At 39.1% G+C, this 23,341-nt stretch overlaps 2 protein-coding genes across 4 annotated transcripts; one reads left to right on the top strand and one right to left on the bottom strand.

The window, feature by feature from the left end:
• Positions 1-1,227: 1,227 nt before the first annotated feature.
• LOC104440632 (MYB-like transcription factor EOBI) lies at positions 1,228-3,885 on the bottom strand. Of its 3 annotated transcripts, none has more exons than XR_724713.3 (4): positions 3,672-3,885; positions 3,437-3,566; positions 2,138-2,735; positions 1,228-2,017 (listed from the first exon to the last, which is right to left on the bottom strand). XR_724713.3 is itself a non-coding variant. In XM_039310583.1 (4 exons), the coding sequence occupies exons 1-3, from the start codon at positions 3,814-3,816 to the stop codon at positions 2,225-2,227; spliced, it is 786 nt and encodes a 261-aa protein (XP_039166517.1). In that variant the 5' UTR covers positions 3,817-3,885; the 3' UTR covers positions 1,228-2,017; positions 2,191-2,224. The 3 variants fall into 3 exon arrangements, 2 of the variants coding, with proteins under 2 accessions (XP_039166517.1, XP_010051860.2); XM_039310583.1 differs by having other exon boundaries at positions 2,191-2,735; XM_010053558.2 differs by lacking the exon at positions 1,228-2,017 and having other exon boundaries at positions 2,024-2,735.
• A 15,916-nt stretch (positions 3,886-19,801) lies between these two features.
• Positions 19,802-21,644, top strand: LOC120292911. The gene is made up of 4 exons (XM_039311466.1): positions 19,802-20,090; positions 20,426-20,653; positions 20,762-20,866; positions 20,983-21,644. Exons 1-4 carry the CDS (start codon positions 19,802-19,804, stop codon positions 21,642-21,644), a joined length of 1,284 nt encoding a protein of 427 aa, XP_039167400.1.
• The last annotated feature ends 1,697 nt before the right edge of the window (positions 21,645-23,341 follow it).

Here is a 23,341-nt window from a genome sequence, read left to right as displayed (position 1 = left end):
CTGGTTTGGATGAGTCCGACCCAACATGGGTGGATCTACATCTGGCGAAAAGCTCAAGGAGAACTTTGGATGTGACTCGATCATGGTAGTTGATGATGCATTCCTGCTGAGCTTGGTGAGGCTACTAACATTGATGAGGAGTCAAGGAAGACGTGCTCTCGCCAAAATTGGCTGGGCCAAGGTGAAGATTTAAGCTGAGATAATATTTGGCGTGGAGGGATATCTACGTTAAAGGGGAGTGGGCACAACGCAAAAGGCATACATGTGAGGGGGATATTTGTTGAGGTGCACGTGTGAAGGTGTTATGTGAAAGAAATCTCATATCTAGAATATGTTGTAAAGTGGAGCGTTTAATATATTAGAGTTGATGCATAATCTATTAGACTTATACTTTTGAGTGATGGTCGGTCCAACTCAATATCTTAATGGGCTCTAATTAAGGCTCTTCTAATCTACCCTCACGAGGGTTTTAGTGTTATGCGGATATCTCATAAAATAAATTTCAGATGTAACTTCCTAATCAATGTGGTGGGTCATTTCTCCCAACTTACTATCAAACTCAGCTAGGCGAATGCAACTGAGGTAAAGTTTGAAGGATTGATGTTGTCCCTCTCTCCAACACTTGCCAAACTTGGGTAGGCCAATACAATAATTCAAGTTGAGATGATGTTTGTATAGTAGGAACCTTCATACTCGCGAGTAAGGCAGATATTTGCTAGGATGCACAAGTGAGGGTGTTAGGCAAAAGAAATCCTATACCTAGGATATGGTGTAACATGGAATAATCAATATTATCATAGTTGGCTCATAATATTTTAACCGGAGATTTTGAGTAGAGTAGTGTTTAACTGAATATGTAAACTAGTAAGGATTTGAATTATCTTTCAATGATCTCTGGGTAAAGATATTGGGCTTGTGCAAGCAAGTCAACCCAACACTTATCACTTGTATTTTCTATTCTTTATTTGATTTATGAGTACTCTTACATGACTAGAAAACTGATGGTTTATCCTTTATTTGTAATTTTGCGAAGAAAATACTGCTTTTTGAAATTGTATGTTTTATATTCTTATGACAAAAAATTGATTTCTAAACTTTATGTGGCCGTTCTTATTGATGTGTTACTCAAATGATTATCTAATCAGCGTCTACAATAATTTTTCCTTGAATATGCCAAAGTCAAAAGAAAATGACACGACTCGTGTAAATACAGGAACCTTGTTAAACTACCCTCAAAACAACTCAGAAATGTTGACTAATATTACCTCACCACCTTGATAACCTCCATAAACACCGAATTCCTGAACAAAATGCAGCATTGCAATAACTATACCTTGAGAAGGATGATGGCATTCGTAAATGAAAAGCAATACACAGCTCATAAGATCCTTCTGCAGCCTGTTTAACTGACGTAAAATTGTGAATTAATGATCATTCGCAAGAGCTCCACAAATTCATGTGTTCCTGGATCAGTGTAACTGTCATCTGTCATTGGCAATTTGACGGAGAAAAAAGCATCTAGTCACTCATTGTGGTTCACCTTCTCACTCCAAACTTAGGGAATGACGTTTAAGATCCTTTAGCCAAGCGCATTTTGGTTAAATTCACCAATCTTTTCCCTAAAACTGCACAGAAAATATGAGATCCTCCTAATTTAGAGCAATGTTTGAAAGATGATGTGGCAATTTTTTTCCTGGAAACTACTTCAAAATAGGACATGCATCTGTAGTGAGAGTTTGATTGTGTTGCGAGGTAAATAAGTAGCGGCACTGAGGATCAGACTGAACACCACGTTTAAGCTTGCTGAAGCAATGTATGTTGGAAAGAAATCTTCAGATGTAATTTGAAGGGAAAGCCATTCAAACCTTTTCAATGGCTATACCTTTGCCAATCCAACTAGCTAATGAATGGCTACTGAGATCGCAGATTGATCATCTCACAACATGCCATCTTTGTAAAAGAACATGCATGGATTTGTAATTATAAGTTCATCATTTCTCCACTGAACACGATTAATCTGCTAGACAGAAATGACAACACCGTTAGTCAATTGCAGAAAACACAATGCTCATGACATTATTTCACTTTCTTTGGAAGCCAAAGATGCATCCTAGATTATTCCATCCAAAAGACGAACCTTAGAATGAACCACGACCCTTAACAGGAAATTACAAGTAAATCAGATGGCACCTCTTCATCTGCGTGCAAGTGCCTTCAAAGATCATCAGTTTCCCCATAAATCCATGATGAAATCTGCACAGGAACTGCTGTGGTACACTTGCTCCTGCTGCATGCACACAAGGGCAGGGGCCGTAGCCCCCAAATGCATGTCCATGCCACCAAAATTCTCTACAATTTCAAGATCTCTCAGAGCAGGAAATTGTTCCCACAAGCTTTCTTCTTCTTCAATCACACTGCATGGTGGATACCAGCTATTTTCCGAGGTTTTGTCATCACGGTGAACTCCATAGGAGGTGCAGAAGCTATTAGCACTCACTGTTGGAATTTCAGTTTGAGATCCAATCCTGGGTTCTAATTTCGGAGTATCAATGGTGGGATGAGACGCATGTGGATGGGATGAACTCTTATTACGATCGGGCTTAACTTTAATATCACATGCAGTCGGAACTCGCAACTTGATCCTGTTGTTGACGCGTTTCTTCAAGCGAGTGTTCCAATAATTCTTTATTTCATTATCAGTCCGTCCAGGAAGTCTAGCTGCTATTGCCGCCCATCTGCGAGGAGAATTTAATCAGGAATCATATAATTGTTTACAAGTACGAACTTATGTTTGTGTAGTACAAGTACTATACTCTCTCTCTCTCTCTCTCTCTCACACACACACACACACACACACACACACACACACACACACACACAGATCTCACGCTAAAATTTTGCTTAATCATTCGGATAATATTCATCTTCTGTAGATGCTAGCTTCCGTATTTGAAGACAGTGGTAGCTTAACATGGTTAGTCGATTCATCAATCTATGCAATCATTGTTTCCGAAGCCATCAAACTCTGACTTTCTAGGAGTTATATTTGATTTTCTATCTCTGAAATCTGTGTGTTCATAGATGTTTTTCTGAAGAGAATTAGCACTCTCTTGGTGCGTATAAATGTATATGCGCCAGTGTGATTTTGTGCGGGTCATTTGAGCCAAAGATCATGCGAAAGAAGGGTTTTCTTCCAAAAGAAGAGGAAAAAGACTAAGCAACATTCCAAAACAACAATTAATCCAGAAATACTTTCAGTGTATCATTGTGGAATTGAAAGTCGTTTGTGAGAAAAGAAATGAAGTGTTTTAGGCAATGGTGATTTAAGTTTGTGCTTCTCCTCTTCGCGATGCTAAATAAATATACAGAGGTCAATTTTTTTTTTTCCCTACTCTTTTATCAGGTTTTTGCAGAGGTATGATTGTGCAAAACTTACTTATTTCCGAGAAGTCGGTGAAGCTTGATAATCAGATCCTCCTCTTCTTTGTTGATGTTTCCATGCCTGATGTTAGGCCTCAGATAGTTCATCCACCGAAGCCTACAACTTTTCCCAGTTCTTGCCAAACCTGAGTTATTCACACACGTATTCAAGACCAGGGTTGACATTATACCCAACAAAACCAGACACAGAGATCAGCGAAAAACAAGATTAGCACATGAATATTTCATACCAGCAGGTTTGGGCACGTGAGTCCAGTTCCAAATGCCATATCTCCTGATATAAGCAATGAGTTTCTGATCTTCTTCTGCACTCCAAGTGCCCTTTCTCACCGTCGTATCGTAGTTCTTGCAGGGTCTAAGTAGGCGTCCCACCATTTTTGAGCTAGCTTTTGACTTAGTGAGGGAAGAGAGAGAAGTAATGTGGCTCTGCTATTAACTCTTTGCCTTAAATGATGTTCTTAGGAACTCGAAGACTTGCTTTCTATTTATATTTGGGGTTGGTCCCAGATGCACATGTTTTGAAAAGTCCACCAAATTCAAAAGGTTCTCACACTGTTTTTTTTTTTTTTTTTTTTTTTAAAGCAAATTGAATTTCCAAGAAACTTGTGACATGGTGTCATTTCACTGGTTGGAAGCAGTGTCGTTTGGTGTATATTTTGGCCTCTTCAGTTTGAAAACCCTCAGCCTGAGAGATTCCATCCGCCAAAAAATTTAAATAAGAAATATACTTGATATATGTGATACTTTCTAACTTTGTATGATTTTAAAATAAACAGTCACCTGATATAATATTATATATCTCATAAAGGGTTTAGATTCTATTTTTTTCATCTTCTCGTTATTATACTAGTTAATCCAATTTGCCTATGACTTATATATCGATACATTCACATCAACAAATAGTGCTTCACGTGTGTTAGCCTCAAACAAAGAATCGAAGAAATTTCCTCCCCAATAGTTTGAACATTAGATACAAGTAAGTTGTTGATGTTTATTAAGAGAATGTAATAGAAACCAGAGAAAAGGGGACCACGCTATAGTAAGGAAGCATCGAAGATTCATTTGCGCGTGTAGCTTCCTATGATCATTGGACTTGCTAGAAACTAGAGTCATAAGGATGAATTTTTAGGTGTCCCAAATCATTCATTAGATAGGTTTAAATAAGGTCATTATACTGTATATTTCTTGTATCTATGACTTGGGCTTCCAGATATGTAGCCATATATATTGGTCATATCCTATATTTATTTTCTTCATGAGGAACTCGAGCTACCCTTGCTAGGATGCCCATAAGTCCGATCTCTTTATTATACGGTAAAGCAAATTAAACTAAACCGTCAAAACCAACTAATGTAACCAAATCTCTAGTCTCATTAAGTGTTAAATGTTTGTATGTTTTTTCTCACTTAATTTCAAACATATCTTTAGTGTTTTGGCACCAAGAGAAGATATGTGTTTCGCTTCTTGGAAACCTCCTTTTGCATCTTCATTTACCGGGACGTCTCCCTTAACTTGAATATGTTCGTGATATAGAGATCAGCTTCATATAGTGTTAGTTTACCTTTTGGACCGATTACTAAACTAACATTAATCGCTATTAAGCAACTAATATTAGGGAGTCAGACTTCAAAATATTAGACAGACAAAGAATACTGAGCGCCATTTCATGTTGATCAAAAGAAAAAAACAAAATAAGATATATTTTATAAGCAAATCTAGAAGAAAAACTGTAACAAGTAATACTAAAAATAGAAATCTGGTTTATGAAATTTATTTATAAATAATGCGACTAACTGTGAGTGAGTAGGTGTACGAGTGTTATTAACCAATAATGTACACCGTGTATTGTGCAAAGATTTGTAAATTGTAGTTAGAAAGGTGATCCGGTACACATAGGAAATATCCGGTCCATGCCTCCATCAAAGAATATTAAATTCCTCAATCGCTGCATGTACGTGTTTGAAATTTGACAAAAGTTTGAATTTTTTAATATTATGGCAGAGTTTTTCATTCCGCTCATGCGAATCAATAAAACACGAATTAGTTAATGTGAAGTAGATTAAAAATTGATCCCAAAGCATATCATGCGAAGAGCTAGTGGCACATAAATATCAGGAAAATTGTCTAAAAAGTTCTAAATCTATTGCACTTTTGCCAATTCAGTCATAAACCTTTTAACTTTGCTAATTCAGTTCTAAACTTTTTACTTTTTGCCGATTCAGTCCATCTAGCCAATTTTGGCCGGAAAATGCTGACGTGGACACCAGTGGTGCCATGTAGGACTGCCGATGCTGACGTGGACAATTTTTAATAATATATTAATATTTTTTGAACTATTATTATTATTATTCTATTTTTCCTTTTTTCTTTTCTTTCCTTTTTTTTTTGCCTTTCTTGGCCTTTTCCGGTGGCACCGCCATCGGCCACAGTGATGGCCGCCACCGGAAAAGGCCAAGAAAAAAAGCCAAAAAGAAAAGAAAGAAAAGAAATAATAAAAAAATAAAAATTCAAAAAAATTTAAAAATATTAAAATATTTATTAAAAATTATTTACGTTAGCACCAATAGTCCTATGTGGTACCACTGGTGTCCACATTAGCATTTTCTGGCCAAAATTGGCCGAATGGACTGAATCGGCAAAAAGTGAAAATGTTTAAGATTAAATTGGTAAAATTAAAATGTTTACGACTGGATTGGCAAAAGTGCAATAGGTTTAGGATTTTTTGGACAATTTTCCCCATAAATACCCTTAGCTTTCTGTTACTTAATTCGACCAAATCTGCTAGGTAGGATTAAATAAATCAAGCACAAATAACAAAATTTATAAGAGGGAAACTATCATAATTAGCTGGGCCATAAAACATGTTGATTATAATCACACTGACCTCGGTTCAAGCAAGATAAATGTAAATATTATTTAATTATTTATTTTCTAATTGTTAAACACCCACAACTGACTGTCCTTTAAGTAGTATCATTACAGAAAGTTGGATCTTTTGGATTTTGGTAAAAAGATGGATAGAATTTCTATGACTGGATAGGCCTTTGGTTTGAGAAGGAGCTCATAATTTTGGTATCTATCCGAAACCACATATTTGTAATTTTTCAAATTTTTGTGATCTTTTCTTGTGGCTATCATGAGTTAGTGGAGGTGCATGTCAAGTTTTGTGGGACCGACTGCGAACGAATTTTAAAGTTCCTGCTTGGCCAGTACAAGGTTAAGGTTCCTTAGGTGCCACTAAGTGTGAGGCTTTGTTCTTTCATAAAGCATATTTTGTTTTTGATAAGGAGGTTAATAACCTAGCCAATGAGATGACAGACTTCGGCATTATATTCATAAGGTAAGTATACTCAACAATTTCAGTTTGCTTTCAACCTATGTCGTCCCATGCCATTAGAAGCAAGGTCCACATAATGTTCCCCATTGGCTAGGTGGTTAGCCTCTCCTATAAGTTTGTGATCTCTTTCAATCATATGTCATCCTTGGAGATATATTGTTCTTTTGTTAATTCACTCATATACAATTGTCCAAATGATTTATCTTCCGAAATGTATCTGAATTTAATAGAGTAGCATAGGGGAGTCATTGTATAATTAAACAAATACACATGTCTGTGTATTATTCTCGAGAATTGCGAAGTACGCAACATTAATTAATGAAATTTTTTATTTGATTATCTATAGAGACAGAATAACCAACTCAGATAAGTGAAACCTTAGATAACACGTCGCTTAAATCAATGTGATGTACATCATTGTTTTATTCTACCCAAGAAAGTGGCTGCGCCAGAAAAGAATCGATTCATCTTTAATGTCTTATTCACCAGGTACATCGCATCAAATGACCTAATGGAGATTGATTCTTTCTAGCTTATGATAAAATACTGAAATCTAAAACCGAGAGAAAAGTTTGTCCCTTGAAATATCCAAACCCTAAAATGATGACTAAAGCGCATCTTGCCAACAACAATCAAGCTGTTCATTATAGCTATCTGACAAGCTTTTCTTTGGAGGAAACAAAAAGAAGACAATGTGCACACATCTCCCCATAGATCTGGTCAATTAGACCTAAAGAAACAGCACATAAATTCTTTTTAAGTCCTTTTCGCAACGTGCGTCTTATTCCCGCCATCTCTTTATTAATAAGTTGGTCCAACGTACAACGTGAATGGGCATGATTATGAAGAGTTTCCACATAATCAGTTGTCTGCGCACATGAAGTCCTGCAATTAGGGTTTCAATCACAGGACAATGAGAATCCTTTTCTTCTCTATTTTGGCCGCTGCACAGCGAGTATCATTCAATTTTTTTTTCTCAGTGATTCTTCTCATAAACGGAAGGAACCCGAAGGAAAAAGTTGGAAAGAAGCTCAAGATCTGGCTTCACGACCCATGGTTACTGTTTGTTCCTCTTTGTTAATTCAACATGGAAAAGCTTCAAGAAATAATCAACCTCTTTTCTGCCCTATTTAGTTGGCTGATGCAAAGTCCACACAAGGGATAGGATAAATCAAACACGCCCCAAAGTCAAGAAGGAAAATGTAAATTCAGAGTCAAATTGTATATGGGTATTTAAACAGATAGGACCATATGTGAATGCCCAACAGGAGTTGTCGATTAACTATATGGTCACGAGATTTTGTGAATGGGTCTTAGTAAAGACTAAAGAGTAATGCTAGAGATACGATTAGCTTACAAAGTAAATTCATTGAGTTATATGTCAAACTAGAAGAGGGCATTGAACTAGTGTCTCATATGTAATCCTCCAATAGGATTCTGTCGCACCCGCATTATTTTGTAAAAACAGTACTGATAGCCTAATCTATTGTTCCCACCTCCATTAAACTTCCAAGGAGTAGCTAATAAATTTTTTATTTAAGAGAATGACCCATGTGATGATGACAGCTATCTTCTTGAACTTCTTTTCAGGAAATCCAATTGAGGAATCATATTGAGCACACTATGTAAACACTGGGCAATCTTGTTGGGAGCGCACGGAAGCTTGAGTTTCCTTGGTTTAATATTGTTGGGAGCACAATAAAAGCCTGATACCTATAATTGAGGGATCGATAAGAGAAAATTCAAGTCTGAGCTCATTAACAAACCAGTTGGAACCTTCACTAAAAAAACTAACCTAATAAGTAATGGGTAAAATAGGATATATTAACTATTCCATTCCATATTAATTCCCTATTATGAGACTTTTACAAAGCATGAAGGCTGCCCAAAACCACCTCTCCTGTCAATCATTGGCTTTAATAGCATTTGTTGGGAGCACAACACAAGCCCGACACCTGTACTCGGAAAGATTATCAAGAAAGAACCCAAGTTGAAACTTGTCAACATATCCAGTTAATTTCAAGGAAAAAAAAAAAATCAAGTTGGACTCATTTTGACTTAAAAGCTTAAATTAATGAGTTATAGATTAATATATTAACTATTCTATACCACATTAATTCTTGAGATAAACTATATAATGTAACTCACATGTGCATCTCAACAAATCAATTGTTTTGAAAAGGTAGAATTTTCTCAAAGCTCAAAACTTATAACAGGTACTGTTGGCGCTGGACTTGCATTTTACAAACTGTCAAATAAATTTTGACATATGACGACTCTTCGAAGGTTGGAAGGACAACTATTGCTCAACCTATAAAGTGGCAATATGAAAGGTGCTCCTAAAAAGTAAGAAAGTTACAATGACTTTTAGTTATGTGGTTTTTTCTTCTCCATCTATTTATAAAGTAGCAAAAGACAAAACAAATCACGAGTGGAAAAAAAACTGGTGAAAAAAGCTTTAAATAATTAGAGAAAGAGATAAAGGTTTGAAGGTTTCTTTTATTTGAGAAAAATGAATTTCTAATATATAAAATTAGAAAGATTCAAATTTAGAAAAAATAAATGTTTTTAGTAACCCCTTTAAATTATCTTGTTAACTTTTAAATTATGGTGATATCAGCGAATGGATAATGGAGAACGAAAATTATGCTGCAATCCTGCTCCACACTCTGTTGCCCTTGCAGATTTGGAAAAGTGTCAGCGGCGTACCTTCTTCAATAATGGAGAACGAAATGTGTGTGGAGCAGGACCGCAGCATCAATAATTGATTGTTAGAATAACCCCCAAAGTGTGCAAAAGTTGTGTAGTGATGTCGCTGATGACATGTGATTTAAACCATTCTTAGGTCATCTATGAGCGAAGCAGAGCATAATTTAATCATAAGCCGATAAGATAATGCAACTTGTATGCCTCGCTAGGGTTTTACATAAATTTACGAGAAAGACAATACTATAATGCAACTTGTAAGCCTAGCTAGGGTTTTATGAAAATGTACAAGAAAGACAACCAAACGTGCATCAACTCTGAAAGCAAGAATAATTTTTCCTTTTGGCCATCAGCTTTGAAAGTATAATCCCGCTAATACACCTTTAACCACTAAATAATTGAGAAATGCTTATGTGACTATTTTTAATCCACTAATGAGAATAATAACCTATTTTGGGCCAAAAAATAAAAAATAAATGTTGACACCTAATTTAGAAAATAAAAGATTAGAGGGAAATTTTGAAAAGAAATTTTGAATTCAAAATAATTCAACAGCCGGATTTTTGGAGCCATTTCTTTGTTGGAGAAGTTGAGCGAAAATCTCCACCGGCGAGAGGTTGAGCAAAAATCTCCACCGGCGAAACAAACTCGAATTTTCGTTTTATAAATAGAGGGGTTCTTCTTCACCTTTGGGAGGGGGCTTCTCTTCATTGTTCGTCCAAAAATAGCAAATTGAAGAGAAAAAGAGAAGAAAGGTTTTCCTTTGCTTTTCTATTCGTGTCTTTGAGAAAACAAAAGAGAAAAGCAGAAAAGTAAAAAAAAAAAAAAAGTCAACAGCAAAAGAAGCAAAAGCTTTTGCTTCTGCAGAAAGTGAGAGAGACAGGTGAGAGAGAGTGTCAGGAGAGAAAAAGTGAAGAAAAAAAGAAGAAAATAGGACACACTGTTCATCTTCCTCGTGGATTCCTCCTCCGTGAAGCTTCCACTACAGCTCCCTCGCGCCGACGCCAATCATCTCAACCGCCGCCGGTGAAACCCCTCGCGACGCCTTCCCCGCGCCAACGTAGCCACCGGTCTCCGCCGCGAGTCCCGAACGACCACCGCCTTCCACTTCGCCCGCACAGCCCGCGCCGGAGTTTCTTCGCCGTGCTAGCTATCTGAAGAGCCGTTCCACCAGTCCGACGAAACCACCGCTGTGCCGACCAGCGACGCCGCAACTCTCCTTGCCCCGTTCCGCACCACCGCAGCCGACCCGTGTCACCACCGAGGCTTGACACCACCGCCCACGATGATCCCGACGCTACAGTCTACGTGCAACCACCGACGCCACCACACCCGCAGCTCGAGTTTTCACCAGTCATCATCTTGCCAAGCCGCATCGCCGGTCCTTGAACCCTCCCGATCGCCGCGCCGTTGTTGTCGTTCAGCCACCGCGCCTTGCAACGGGACCCCGACGCCGCCTCCGCCTGCTCGCTCGCGCCCGAACCCGAGCACCTTTGCTGTTGTGACCGACGACGTGCTGCTGTCTTCGCTGCACGGTCTTCCCCCGTTTTGTTGCAGGTCTGCCTCGCCGGACCTTCGACGGACAGCCCCAGCTCCGGCCACCAGGACCCATCACCCTTGGCGAACCACAATCGCAGCTCAGCCATTACTGCTTCCTTGCCATTTCTTCAAGTCAACGGTGAGTTAGGTTAGGTGAATTTTTATATTTGGTTTCATGTTTTGTTCTAACTTGATTTATTTTGATTTATTATCTGATTAGGAAATTTGTCATATTAAGCCATGATAATCAAAAATATTGAACCGCGAGACAGCGGGTTAGATTTTTGATTATTTCAACTTTTTATGACAAATTTATGGTTTGCTTTGCATTATTGACTTGCGTTAAATATATGTCATTGATATACATTGATGAATTATATTTTGGTGCGTCATCATTATTTGCTCCTCACATATTATGCATATCTAGAATTTAAGTACTTAGGTCCATATGCATTTCATATTTAAAGCTTTGCATTTTTAGATTCATGTAGAATTAGGATGATTTTCCTTTAATAAAACCAAAACGTAAAAAATATAAAATAAAACAAAAACAAAAAAATGTTATTTAGGTTATAGAGATTTCACAATGTCCATACCATATGTTGCACCTTAGTTAGTGGGTCGTAGGTTAATGTTTTAATATTCTCGTTGTGTAATTTTTTTAATAAAAAAGCCGAAGATTAGTATTGCATCATTATTTTTTAATAAGAATTATTAAGTCATTAAAAAAAGAAAACACAAAAAGATCATTTCCTTAGTTAGTTAATAGGTTAATTCATATCATCATTATTTAGCATAGGTTGCATATATGCATTAAAAAATGAATCATAATCATAAAAGAGCATGCATGTAGAAATATCATGTCATTCATCCCATATCATGTAGCATACGCATATTTAGGATTATAAAAATTAGATTGCATACATATAATAATAAGTTTAAGTCATACCATATGAACTGCATCTCACATATCATTAAAGTAAAATCCATGCATATTAAATTTAGATTAAGATTGCATATAATTAATTTTTTTTAAAAAGAAAAAAGAAAAAATTAGGTGTCATGTCATTTAGAAATCATGTTTAGGACATGCATTTTTATTAGCATTTTTTATTTGAATGTTATTTTATTGATTGCGCACCCGCATGACCACCATTTGCATGTTAGTAACTTAGGTTTAAATTAATCAACATTGCCTGCAATTTTTTTTTTTAAATAAAAATAAAAGGTACCGAAAGGGCGTTAGACTAATCTAGCGTAACCATGTCCCCGGACCTATTGAATCTCTGGTTCGTAAAAATAAAGTATTCTCCCATACTTTATTTGGGTTTCTAATCAACCCTAATTGATTAGTGGCGGCTCCAAATTGAATAGAATTGCATGTTTAAATAGATTAATTTCAAGTCGCGATTGGTAGGACTTGGGAGGGTTCGTGCCAAGTCTTCGGACTTAGTAATCCATTAACCTAAACTTCTAGGATTGCCCCTGAAAATTTAGGTCGCGACAGCTTGGCGACTCCGCTGGGGACTTGTGTTGAAAAACTTAGTGGACTTAGGCCAATTTTCTTTTAAAAATGTTTTTGTTTGGCAGCGAGGATCCCAGGTACGTCCCTAACCTTTCTAAGGTGTTAAATGTTCTTGCAGATGGGAGGTATAAGGGGAGTAGTCTATGCTAACCTTTGTTTTGCAGGTTGGAGTGTGAGATTAATGATTTGTTTTTCCATGATTAGAAGTGTTGTTTGCATTTAAACTGTTGTGCATGATTTATTGTTTTTAGCACTACACTATTGCACACACAACCTGTGGCCAGACCTGGGCTGCGATAGGATTCTTAGGATGGTGTTGGGAAGGATACTTCCTCTAAAGCGAGACTGCTATATAGAGGTTGACCTTCTCTTCCCCGAAAGTTCTTCATGGTGTCAAATGTGTTTGTCCATATCCGCGAGATTGCGTGATATTAGACATTTCATTCGACTGAGCCGGGGTTAGGAGGACCTGACACGTTAATGCGAGACTGCAACGGTCAGATCATCCTCTTAGCTCCATTTTGTTAAGCCATCTAGATAGAAATCGAGCCCAACATTTCATGCGTGTGTCTATGTGATTGTCATCCATTACCAAAGTGAAAGTAAGTTGTTTAAATTCTCACTACTGCAATTTACTTACTTGCAATTTCGTTGGTCCATGACATTAGGTTTCGTCGTCGGTCTTATTTTATATGCAATGGGGAGATCCGATGTTCAATTCATTCCAACTCCCAAGATTGAGCTCAAAGGGTGGTGGAACAATTTAAGTAAAGAAGGTCAAGATTATGTGGAGTCGATCACTGGGACGGCTCATCCCCTTTTGGATATCGGAGTCCATAGTGGTGTTTTGCAAGCTATATCGCACTTTTGGTGTCTCGAGACGGCTACATTTATTTTCGGTAAGAATGAGCTAATTTAGATTCAATTTTTAGAAAATAAAAGATTAGAGGGAAATTTTGAAAAGAAATTTTGAATTCAAAATAATTCAACAGCCGGATTTTGGAGCCATTTCTTTGTTGGAGAAGTTGAGCGAAAATCTCCACCGGCGAGAGGTTGAGCAAAAATCTCTACCGGCGAAACAAACTCGAATTTTCGCTTTATAAATAGAGGGGTTCTTCTTCACCTTGGAGTGAGGGGGGTTCTCTTGATTGTTCGTCGAAGAAAAAGGGAGAAAGGAAAAACTAAAGAAGAAGAGGAGAAAAGTCAAAAGAAAAAGGTGGAGAGAAGAGAAGATACAGAGAGAAGTGACGTGAGGGAAAGCAAAAAGTGAGAGTGAGAGGGACATCGAGGGATCGGCAGAGAGAGAGAGACAGTGAGAAAAAGTGTCGTGAGAGAAAGTAAAAAAAATGGGCAAAAAGATGGACTACTGCTCATCTTCCTCGTAAGTTTCTGTCCCGCCGCCCATTTCTTCCCCACGCCAAGACCGCGCGCCGCTCCTGCGCCCCCACATCGCCGCCGGTCCAAGATCCTCCGCTCGCACAGCCCGCTCAACTCCACCAGCATCGCCGCCGAACTCCACCAGCATTTGCCGCCGGAACTCCACCGCCCGCGAGCACCCTCACGACGACCCCACACTCCTCGTCGCCGCAAATCGCGATCCCGACGATCGCCGCCGTCCACTTCGCCCGAGCAGCCCGCGCTACTCCGCCTCGATCCGGTGCCCGACGCCCGCATCACCTCGATGTCCCCGTAGCCAAAGTTCACCGCACCCGCCGCTCGCCGCAACGCGGCAGGCGCGGCGCCGACGCCGAACCGACGCTCCGACGCACCAGCCCGCGAGCCCTCCTCGCCGACCCAGCCCGCCGGACGTCTCGCCGCAACGCCGCTGCAACCCGACGCTGCGCTTCCATCCGCCGCCTTCAACGACGCCGCACCCGAGCTCCGTCGTTGGCCCCGCATCTCCGCGATCCGCAGCACCACCGCGCTACCACGGCCGCATCCTCACCTCGCAAAGAACCGACGCCGGCTCCACGCCCGAACAGACCATTTGTTGCCTCCTGTTTTGCTGTGTCCGGTGACTTCCGAACCTCGCCGGAGCTCCGACGGACAGCCTTGTTCCGAACGGCGAGCCACCATCGCAGTTCAGCCATTACGCTTCCTCGCCATTTCTTCAAGTCCCACCGTGAGTTAGACTAGGTAAATTTTTAGGTATTTGGTTTCATAGTTTTTTTTATTATTATTTGCTTATTATTTTTATTCTAACTTGATTTGTTTTGATTTATTATCCAATTGGAAAATTTGTCATATTTAGTTATGATAATCAAAAATATTAAGCCGCGAGACGTCGGGTTAGATTTTTTTGATTATTTCAATCTTTTATGACAAATTTATGGTTTGCTTTGCATTATTGACTTGCATTAAGATATATGTCATTGATATACATTGATGAATTATATTTTGGTGCATCATCATTATTTGCTTCTCACATATTATGCATATCTAGAATTTAAGTACTTAGGTCCATATGCATTTCATATTTAAAGCTTTTGCATTTTGTAAGATTCATTTAGAATTAGGATGATTTTCCTTTAAAAAATATTAAAAAACAAAAACAAAAAATGTTATTTAGGTTATATAGATTTTATAATGCACATATTACATGTTGCGTTTTAATTAGAAGGTTATAGGTTAATGTTTTAACATTCTCATCATGTAGTATTTTTTTTTTATAATAAAAATAAAAATGCCAAAAATTAGCATTGCATCATTATGTCACCTTTTTTAATGAAAATTACTAGGTCATTTCAAATAAAAAAGAAAACACAAAAGTCTTTTACCCGGTTAATTAACAGGTTAGTTCATAATTAATCCAATGTCATGTCATCATTGTTTAATATAGGTTGCATATGTGTAATAAAAAAAATCACAAAAAGAACATGCATATAGAATTATTATGTCATTCATCTCATGTCATGAAACACATGCATATTTAGGATTATATAAATTAGATTGCATACATATAGTAATAAGTTTAAGTCATACCATATGAATTGCATCTCACATATCATTAAAGTAAAATCCATGCATATCAAATTTAGATTAAGATTGCATATAATTAACATTTAAAAAAGAAAAAGAAAAATTAGGTGTCATGTCATTTAGAAAATCATGTTTAGGGCATGCATTTTTATTAACATTTTTTATTGAATGTTATTTTATTGATTGTGCACCCGCATGATCACCATTTGCATGTTAGTAGTTTAGGTTTAAATTAATCAACATTGCCTGCTAAATATTTTTGAAATTAAAATAAAAGGTACCGAAAGGGCGTTAGATTAATCTAGCGTAATCATGTCCCCGGACCTATTGAATCTCTGGTTCGCAATAGTAAAGTATTCTCCCATACTTTACTTAGGTTTCTAACCAGCCCTAATTGGTTAGTGGCGGCTCCAAATTGAAATTGCATGTTTAAATGAATTAATTTCTATCAAGTCGCGATTGGTAGGACTTGGGAGGGTCCGCGCCAAGTCTTCGGACTTAGTAATCCATTAACCTAGACTTCTAGGATTGCCCCTGAAAATATAGGTCGCGACAGCTTGGCGACTCCGCTGGGGACTTGTGTTGAAAAACTTAGTGGACTTAGGCCAATTTTCTTTTAAAAATGTTTTTGTTTGGCAAAGCGAGGATCCTGTGTACGTCCCTAACCTTTCTAAGGTGTTAAATGTTCTTGCAGATGGGAGGTATAAGGGGAGTAGTCTATGCTAACCTTTGTTTTGCAGGTTGGAGTGTGAGATTAATGATTTGTTTTTCCATGATTAGAAGTGTTGTTTGCATTTAAACTGTTGTGCATGATTTATTGTTTTTAGCACTACACTATTGCACACACAACCCGTGGCCAGACTGGCTGCGATAGGATTCTTAGGATGGTGTTGGGAAGGATACTTCCTCTAAAGCGAGACTGCTATATAGAGGTTGACCTTCTCTTCCCCGAAAGTTCTTCATGGTGTCAAATGTGTTTGTCCATATCCGCGAGATTGCGTGATATTAGACATTTCATTCGACTGAGCCGGGGTTAGGAGGACCTGACACGTTAATGCGAGACTGCAACGGTCAGATCATCCTCTTAGCTCTATTTTGTTAAGCCATCTAGATAGAAATCGAGCCCAACATTTCATGCGTGTGTTTATGTGATTGTCATCCATTACCAAAGGAAAGTAAGTTGTTTAAATTCTCACTACTGCAATTTACTTACTTGCAATTTCGTTGGTCTATGACATTAGGTTTCGTCGTCGGTCTTATTTTATATGCAATGGGGAGATCCGATGTTCAATTCATTCCAACTCCCAAGATTGAGCTCAAAGGGTGGTGGAACAATTTAAGTAAAGAAGGTCAAGATTATGTGGAGTCGATACTGGGACGGCTCATCCCCCTTTTGGATATCGGAGTCCATAGTGGTGTTTTGCAAGCTATATCGCACTTTTGGTGTCTCGAGACGGCTACATTTATTTTCGGTAAGAATGAGCTAACTCCAACATTGGAAGAGTATAGCGTCATCATAGGAATGCCCCTTGAAACTGAACTTGTTAGGCCACCTCTTGGTATGGAACCCACATCAATTTTATCTCAATTTTTAAGAATTAAAACTGATGAGGTTAAGAAATTTTTGAAAGCTAATTGTAATGCATGCCCTTTCTCCTTTTTGGCTAATCATTTTTTAAATCAGTCTTCAATGCGCCAAAAGGGTAGGATATTCATCTTAGCATTCTTTGGACTTATAATATTTCCTCATCGAAGAAATGCTATTAATCCTTCGATTGCATGGGTGGTCGACAAGCATGTGCTGGCATGAATTTTATAAACATGATCTTAGCTGAGACATTTTTATCCCTCAACCGTTTTAAACAAAATGGAGAAAAGGTCATGAATGCCTCTCCTGAGCTTTTACAGATTTGGTTTCTTTCTCACATGAAGGAGTTTGGTCATTTCATGCGTCGAGGTGAAATTGATGATTCTAGTTACCCAATAAAGAGATTTTCAATCTTAGAAAAGTATACCGGAAAATCATTTTCCGATTGGGTGACTTTTCTTAAAAATCCAGATCTCAAGGGCTTCCTATGGTATGCTAAATGGTTCCATGTTAGCGTGGCTCGTTTCTCTCACAAGACAGATAATCCAATTCCACTTATGGGAATTACTGGTGCAACATCTTACTATCCTTATAGAGTGGCCCGCCAAATCGAGTGCTTCAAGATATCCCACCTCCTCTCCGAGTGGATCTGTTTCAAGCCCGCTTCGTGCACAAGGATCACAAATACCTCGACGAGATCGAGCATCTTGAAAATGCATGGAAGGAATGCCATCCGGAAAGATAGTGGTGCCTAGAAGATTGAAAGGAAATGAGAAGATTTTTCATGCCTCGGATTATTATATCCATCATCACGAGATCCCTTAAGCTCTACTTCCCGTGATACCTGAAGTGACCATGAAGCCCACTCGTAAAGCACAAATTGAAAATCTTGAAGAAACGGTGGAAAGGAAAGAAGCTCGTATTTCGAGTTGGTTCGACGTAACAAGAAGCTTCGAAAGACCGTGATCTCCCAATTGTATATAGAAAAGAGTCGCTAGATTTAAGAGTTTAATTCGAGCTTTATGATGTTATTTCAATTTCTTAGATTGATGTTTTAGGAATTTAATTTCCTAGGGAGTTATGTTAGCATTTTAAGTTGATGTCTTTGGAATTTGATTTCACTTAATAAAATAAGCGATTGACCGTTGTCATGGACCAATCTCATTTGTTATGATACTTACTGTATTATTTTTACATTGACAGTGACAACACGGCTAATCCAAGATCACCAATCCGTACTCGTTCTAGGACAACAATGGCTGGCAACACGAACAAACACGTGCTGCTGAACAAGCTCGTGTTGCTCTTGAATCGAGATGAAGCAAGTCCTGAATGTTCTTGAGCAGCTCTCTAAGCAAATCGACTCTCTCCAAGCAAACATTGCCCCACAAGCTCCGCAAGTTGAAGTGGTGTTACCACAACATACTCCCCGTGGCCGATTTGAGAGATAAAGAAGTGATGGACACCCCTGGGCAACCAAGTGGCAAATTCGATTATTATGTAAAGTATTCAGCTCCTCCCAGCTCCTACTTCGACCCACGGGATATCATCCCGGATGGATGGGGTGGCATAGATGATCCCGCACCTCCAAAGATTGAGAGCTCTGATGATGCACTCAAGGGAATGGCCGAATTATTCAAAGAGAATTTCGTGTTTGCCATCGACGAAGTTCGAGAGTAGGAGAATTTTAATTATTTGCATACTCCTCTATGCAGGAGTCTTTATTGCTTTCCGTATTTGCATTTTCATTCCTAGGTTTTTTATCATTTCAATAATGTAATTTGCTTTTTCATCCAATAAAATTTTCATGTTTTGAGGGCATGTTGAAGTACACCAAACCGGCCCGGTGATGATATCCAGCCGATAAAATAAAAGAAAAATCCAAGGAGAATTTCGAGGCACGGGCTTCATCATGCTTCCTCGTGTCAAAAATTTTAAAATAAAAGGGGTTTTCGCCAAAGAATTTCGTAAAAAAGAATTTCAAAAATCTAGGTGACCCTTTTTTGTTTTTCGATTCATCTACATTCCGTTTGTGGATGATCGTATAGCATGCAAAGGCATGGAAATGATCCAATCCAATGCGACATGTGCCAATAATAATGATCCCGAAGACTCGATCAGAGATTCCATTGAGGTGCAACGTAACTGGGAGCAGCACGAAAAAGCCAAGGCTCTCACATCCGAGCAAACCGTCACTATTAATTTAGGTGACACTGAAGAAGCCAGAGAGGTGAAAATTGGGGCAAGTCTCCCCAAGGATGAGGCTGAGCACCTAACTCAGCTACTGAAGGATTATCAGGATATATTTGCATGGACCTATGCTGATATGCCTGGCTTAGACCCGTCAATTGTGGAGCATTGCCTACCTGCTAACCCGAATGTGCCACCTAAGAAGCAAAGATTGCGGAGAACTAAACCTGAGCTTTCAAAGAAGATAGAGGAGGAAGTGATGAAGCTGTTGAAGGTGGGATTCATTGAAGTCTCACAAGCACCCGAATGGGTAGCCAATATTGTTCCAGTAATGAAGAAGGACGGTAGGGTTCGAGTTTGTGTCGACACGGGATCCGAACAAGGCCAGTCCGAAAGATGATTTTCCGTTACCACATATAGACGTCCTTGTGGATAGTACCGCTGGTTTTGAACTATTCTCATTTATGGATGGTTTTTCCGGATACAATCGATAAGGATGAAAGAGGAAGACAAGGAAAAGACTGCTTTTATCACCCCATGGGGAACCTTTCATTATAAGGTTATGCCCTTTGGACTAAAAAATGCCGGGGCAACTTACCAGCGAGCCATGATAGCACTATTTCACGACATGATGCATCAAGAAATTGAGGTCTATGTTGATGACATGATTGCAAAGACTCGACCTGGGGAAAGCCACGTCAAGACCTTGAAGAAGCTATTTGATCGGCTCCGTGAGTTCAAGCTTCGACTAAATCCCGCTAAGTGTGTATTCGGAGCAACATCCGGTAAATTACTCGGATTCATTGTGAGTAGTAAAGGGATTGAAATTGACCCAGCTAAAGCTAAGGCTATTTGTGAATTGCGACCGCCGTCAACAAAAAAGAAGTCCTGAGCCTTTTGGGAGGTTGAATTACATTGCTCGATTCATTTCCCAACTTTCAAAACCGCCAAGCCGTTCTTCAAGCTCCTAAAGAAGAATGCACGAGTCAATTGGGATGATGAATGTCTAGAAGCATTCGACAAGTTGAAGTTTTACTTGATGAATCCACCAATGCTTGTTCCGCCATCACTGTGGCATCCTTTAATTCTCTACCTCACCATTCACAAAGTGAATCACTAGGTGCAATGTTGGCTCAAGAAAGTCCCGTTGACGTAAAAGAACGAGCTATTTATTACTTGAGCAAGAAGTTCACTGAATCAGAGCTGAAGTATCCTGATGTTGAAAAGACTTGTGCGGCTTTGGTGTGGGTATTGCACAGATTGCGACAATACACATTGCACTACCAGACTTTCCTCGTGACTGAGAATGACCCCATCAAGTACTTACTTGATCGACCAGCTTTGGTGGGTAAGTTAGCCAAATGGCAAATTTTAATTTCTGAATTTGATGTGCAATTCATGCCACAAAAGTCGGTTAAGGGACGAGTGATCGCTGATCTATTGGCCGAGAGTTTAGGAATCCCTAATGACGATGATAGTTTCCTCGATGACCGTGTCTTGAATGTAAATGAAGACTTGTGGAAGATGTTCTTTGATGGAGCTGTAAACTTGTCTGGTTCTGGTACTGGGGCAGTTCTGATATCCCCAGATGGACAACACCATCCGGTAGCTGCAAAATTGATATTCCCATGCACTAACAATGTGGCTGAGTATGAAGCTTGCATCCTCGGGCTCCAGGCTGCAATTGGGATAGGTGTGGCCAAGTTAAAAGTGTTCGGAGACTCCACACTAATCATAATGCAGACGTAGGTGAATGGAAGACCAAGGAGGCTAAGTTGCTCCCATACCACAAGTATTTAGAAGATCTAGTGGAAAAGTTCGAGGAAGTTTCGTTCGAGTACTTGCCAAGGTCTCACAACCAATTTGCAGACGCGCTTGCTACGCTGTCTTCTATGCTGCAAGTCACTGATGGGTTAGAGGTTGAGCCTTTAAAAATAGAGGTTTTGTCGAAGCCAGCTTATTGCATGGTAGTGATAGAGGAACCGGATGGAAAACCGTGGTACCATGACATCATGACCTATATTCAAAAACGAGAGTTCCCAGAAGGTAGCAATCCAGCCGACCGAAAGCATCTCATGAAACTCGCCTCCAAATTCTTTATTAGTGGGGATACATTGTACAAACGATCCTTCGATTCTGTCCTACTTAGATGTGTCAATGCTAAGGAAGCCACTCAGTTGATGGAAGAAATACATGAAGGAGTGTGTGGTCCTCACATGAGTGGCCACATGTTAGCAAAGAAGATTATGAGACTAGGCTATTTCTGGCTGACCTTGGAAACTGATTGCATTCAACATGTCCGTAGTTGTCACCGTTGTCGATTTATGGAGACAAGATAAATGTTCCTCCAAATGAGCTGCATCAACTGCCGAATCATGGCCTTTTTCGATGTGGGGCATCGATGTAATTGGCCCAATTAATCCGAAAGCCTCGAATGGTCATCGTTTCATCCTTGTCGCTATCGATTATTTCACAAAATGGATAGAGGCAGCATCCTATGCAGTTGTCACCGCAAAGAATGTCGTGAAGTTTGTGCGACGGGATATTATTGCCCGTTATGGTGTGCCCGAAGCCATTATCACGTATAACGGGACAAACTTGAACAACAAACTTGTCGATGATTTGTTCAAAGAATTCAAAATTCATCATTTGAATTCATCGCCCTATCGCCCTCGATGAATGGTGCGGTTGAAGCGGCGAATAAGAATATCAAGAAAATTCTGTCAAAGACAGCTGATAACTATCGTGATCGGCATGAGAGACTTCCTTACGCCCGATGGCGTATAGGACTTCAGTTCGTACCTCTACTGGGGCAACTCCTTTTTCTCTGGTGTATGGCATGGAAGCAGTCCTGCCAGTTGAAGTAGAAATCCCTTCTCTAAGAGTTTTGTCTCAGTCTAAGCTGACGGAAGCTGAATGGGCACAACAGAGGTATGACCAACTCAATTTGATTGATGAAAAGCGATTGAAGGCCATATGTCATGGTCAATGTTATATCAAGCGGGTGGCCAAGTCCTTTAATCGAAGGTTCGCCAAGGCGTTTCAAGGTCCATGATTTGGTGCTACGCAAGATGCTACCAATTATCCTTGATCCTCGTGGCAAGTTCACTCCAAATTACAAGTGGGCCATACATCGTGAAGAAAGTACTTCCTGGAGGTGCTTTAATCTTGGCAGAAATAGATGGGCGTGAATTCACAAATCCTGTAAATTCTGATGAGAAATACTATCCATGAATAAAAGGGCTTGTAAAAAAACCTTTTCCTCACTCAAAGTTGGTCAAATCTCTAGTGTATAATGTTGCATGTTCTATTTTTGCAGGGGCAAAGGATGGATATTAGCAACGGTGTCTTTTATCTTTGTAAGGAACCTCTACGAGCTCTCTTGCAAAGAGGGGCAAGACACAGACACTTAACATCTTTGACTTTATCATTTGATGTGCAAGAATAGAGCATGACATTTTTATCATTTCATAATGTTTTCACATGATGTGCAATTCACCAATTCCACTTGAAATTTATCAAAATGGATAATTCAAGTGAAGGATGTTGAGTTACTTGAACATGCTAAATGATGCTAGATGAGGCGTGAAAGGCAAGCCTAATCCCATACACAGTCCATTGTCTATACATTGTGAGGTGAGTATAGAAACATTTTGTGTTTCAAGATGAAGAGTTTTCTTGCATGAAGTACGACAACTAAAATGATGAGGGGCAGTTCATTTCTCTACAATGAACCCTTGTTTAATCCTTCTTTAAGCCTAAACATTTGAAGAACTTCTTTCATACTACCCCTGTCAAGAACCACCCCACATCGGGGCAAATGGAGGTAAGTTGACATTAAAGGAGAGTGAAATGGATAGAAATTTTCTTGCTCTCACTTGCATCAATCTTCAAGTCATGCTATTACATTAAATTCATGTGGTAATTTAAGTGCCTTAGGATGACGAAGAGCGTTTCTTTCACTATCCTACACACTTATATCCTTTGCATAGCCCACTTGAGCCTACAATTTCATTTCTTTAAACCCAGTTGGTGA

The sequence above is a fragment of the Eucalyptus grandis genome, chromosome 4, assembly GCF_016545825.1.
Source record: "Eucalyptus grandis isolate ANBG69807.140 chromosome 4, ASM1654582v1, whole genome shotgun sequence".
In the NCBI taxonomy this organism is placed as follows: domain Eukaryota; kingdom Viridiplantae; phylum Streptophyta; class Magnoliopsida; order Myrtales; family Myrtaceae; genus Eucalyptus; species Eucalyptus grandis.
Note: the sequence above shows the minus strand (reverse complement) of the source record. Positions and strands in the feature narration are given on the sequence as shown.

What these genes read in the sequence shown, in the direction of transcription:
- LOC104440632 (XM_039310583.1), bottom strand. Translation starts at nt 3,816, where the DNA reads ATGGTGGGACGCCTACTTAGACCCTGCAAGAACTACGATACGACGGTG. An exon ending in TCACGTGCCCAAACCTGCTG is followed by an intron (nt 3,567 to 3,671) that starts GTATGAAATATT and finishes TGAATAACTCAG; the next exon opens with GTTTGGCAAGAACTGGGAAA. An exon ending in CACCGACTTCTCGGAAATAA is followed by an intron (nt 2,736 to 3,436) that starts GTAAGTTTTGCA and finishes TTCTCCTCGCAG; the next exon opens with ATGGGCGGCAATAGCAGCTA.
- LOC120292911 (XM_039311466.1), top strand. Translation starts at nt 19,802, where the DNA reads ATGAAAGAGGAAGACAAGGAAAAGACTGCTTTTATCACCCCATGGGGA. An exon ending in TGATCGACCAGCTTTGGTGG is followed by an intron (nt 20,654 to 20,761) that starts GTAAGTTAGCCA and finishes CCGAGAGTTTAG; the next exon opens with GAATCCCTAATGACGATGAT. An exon ending in TGTAAACTTGTCTGGTTCTG is followed by an intron (nt 20,867 to 20,982) that starts GTACTGGGGCAG and finishes CTCGGGCTCCAG; the next exon opens with GCTGCAATTGGGATAGGTGT.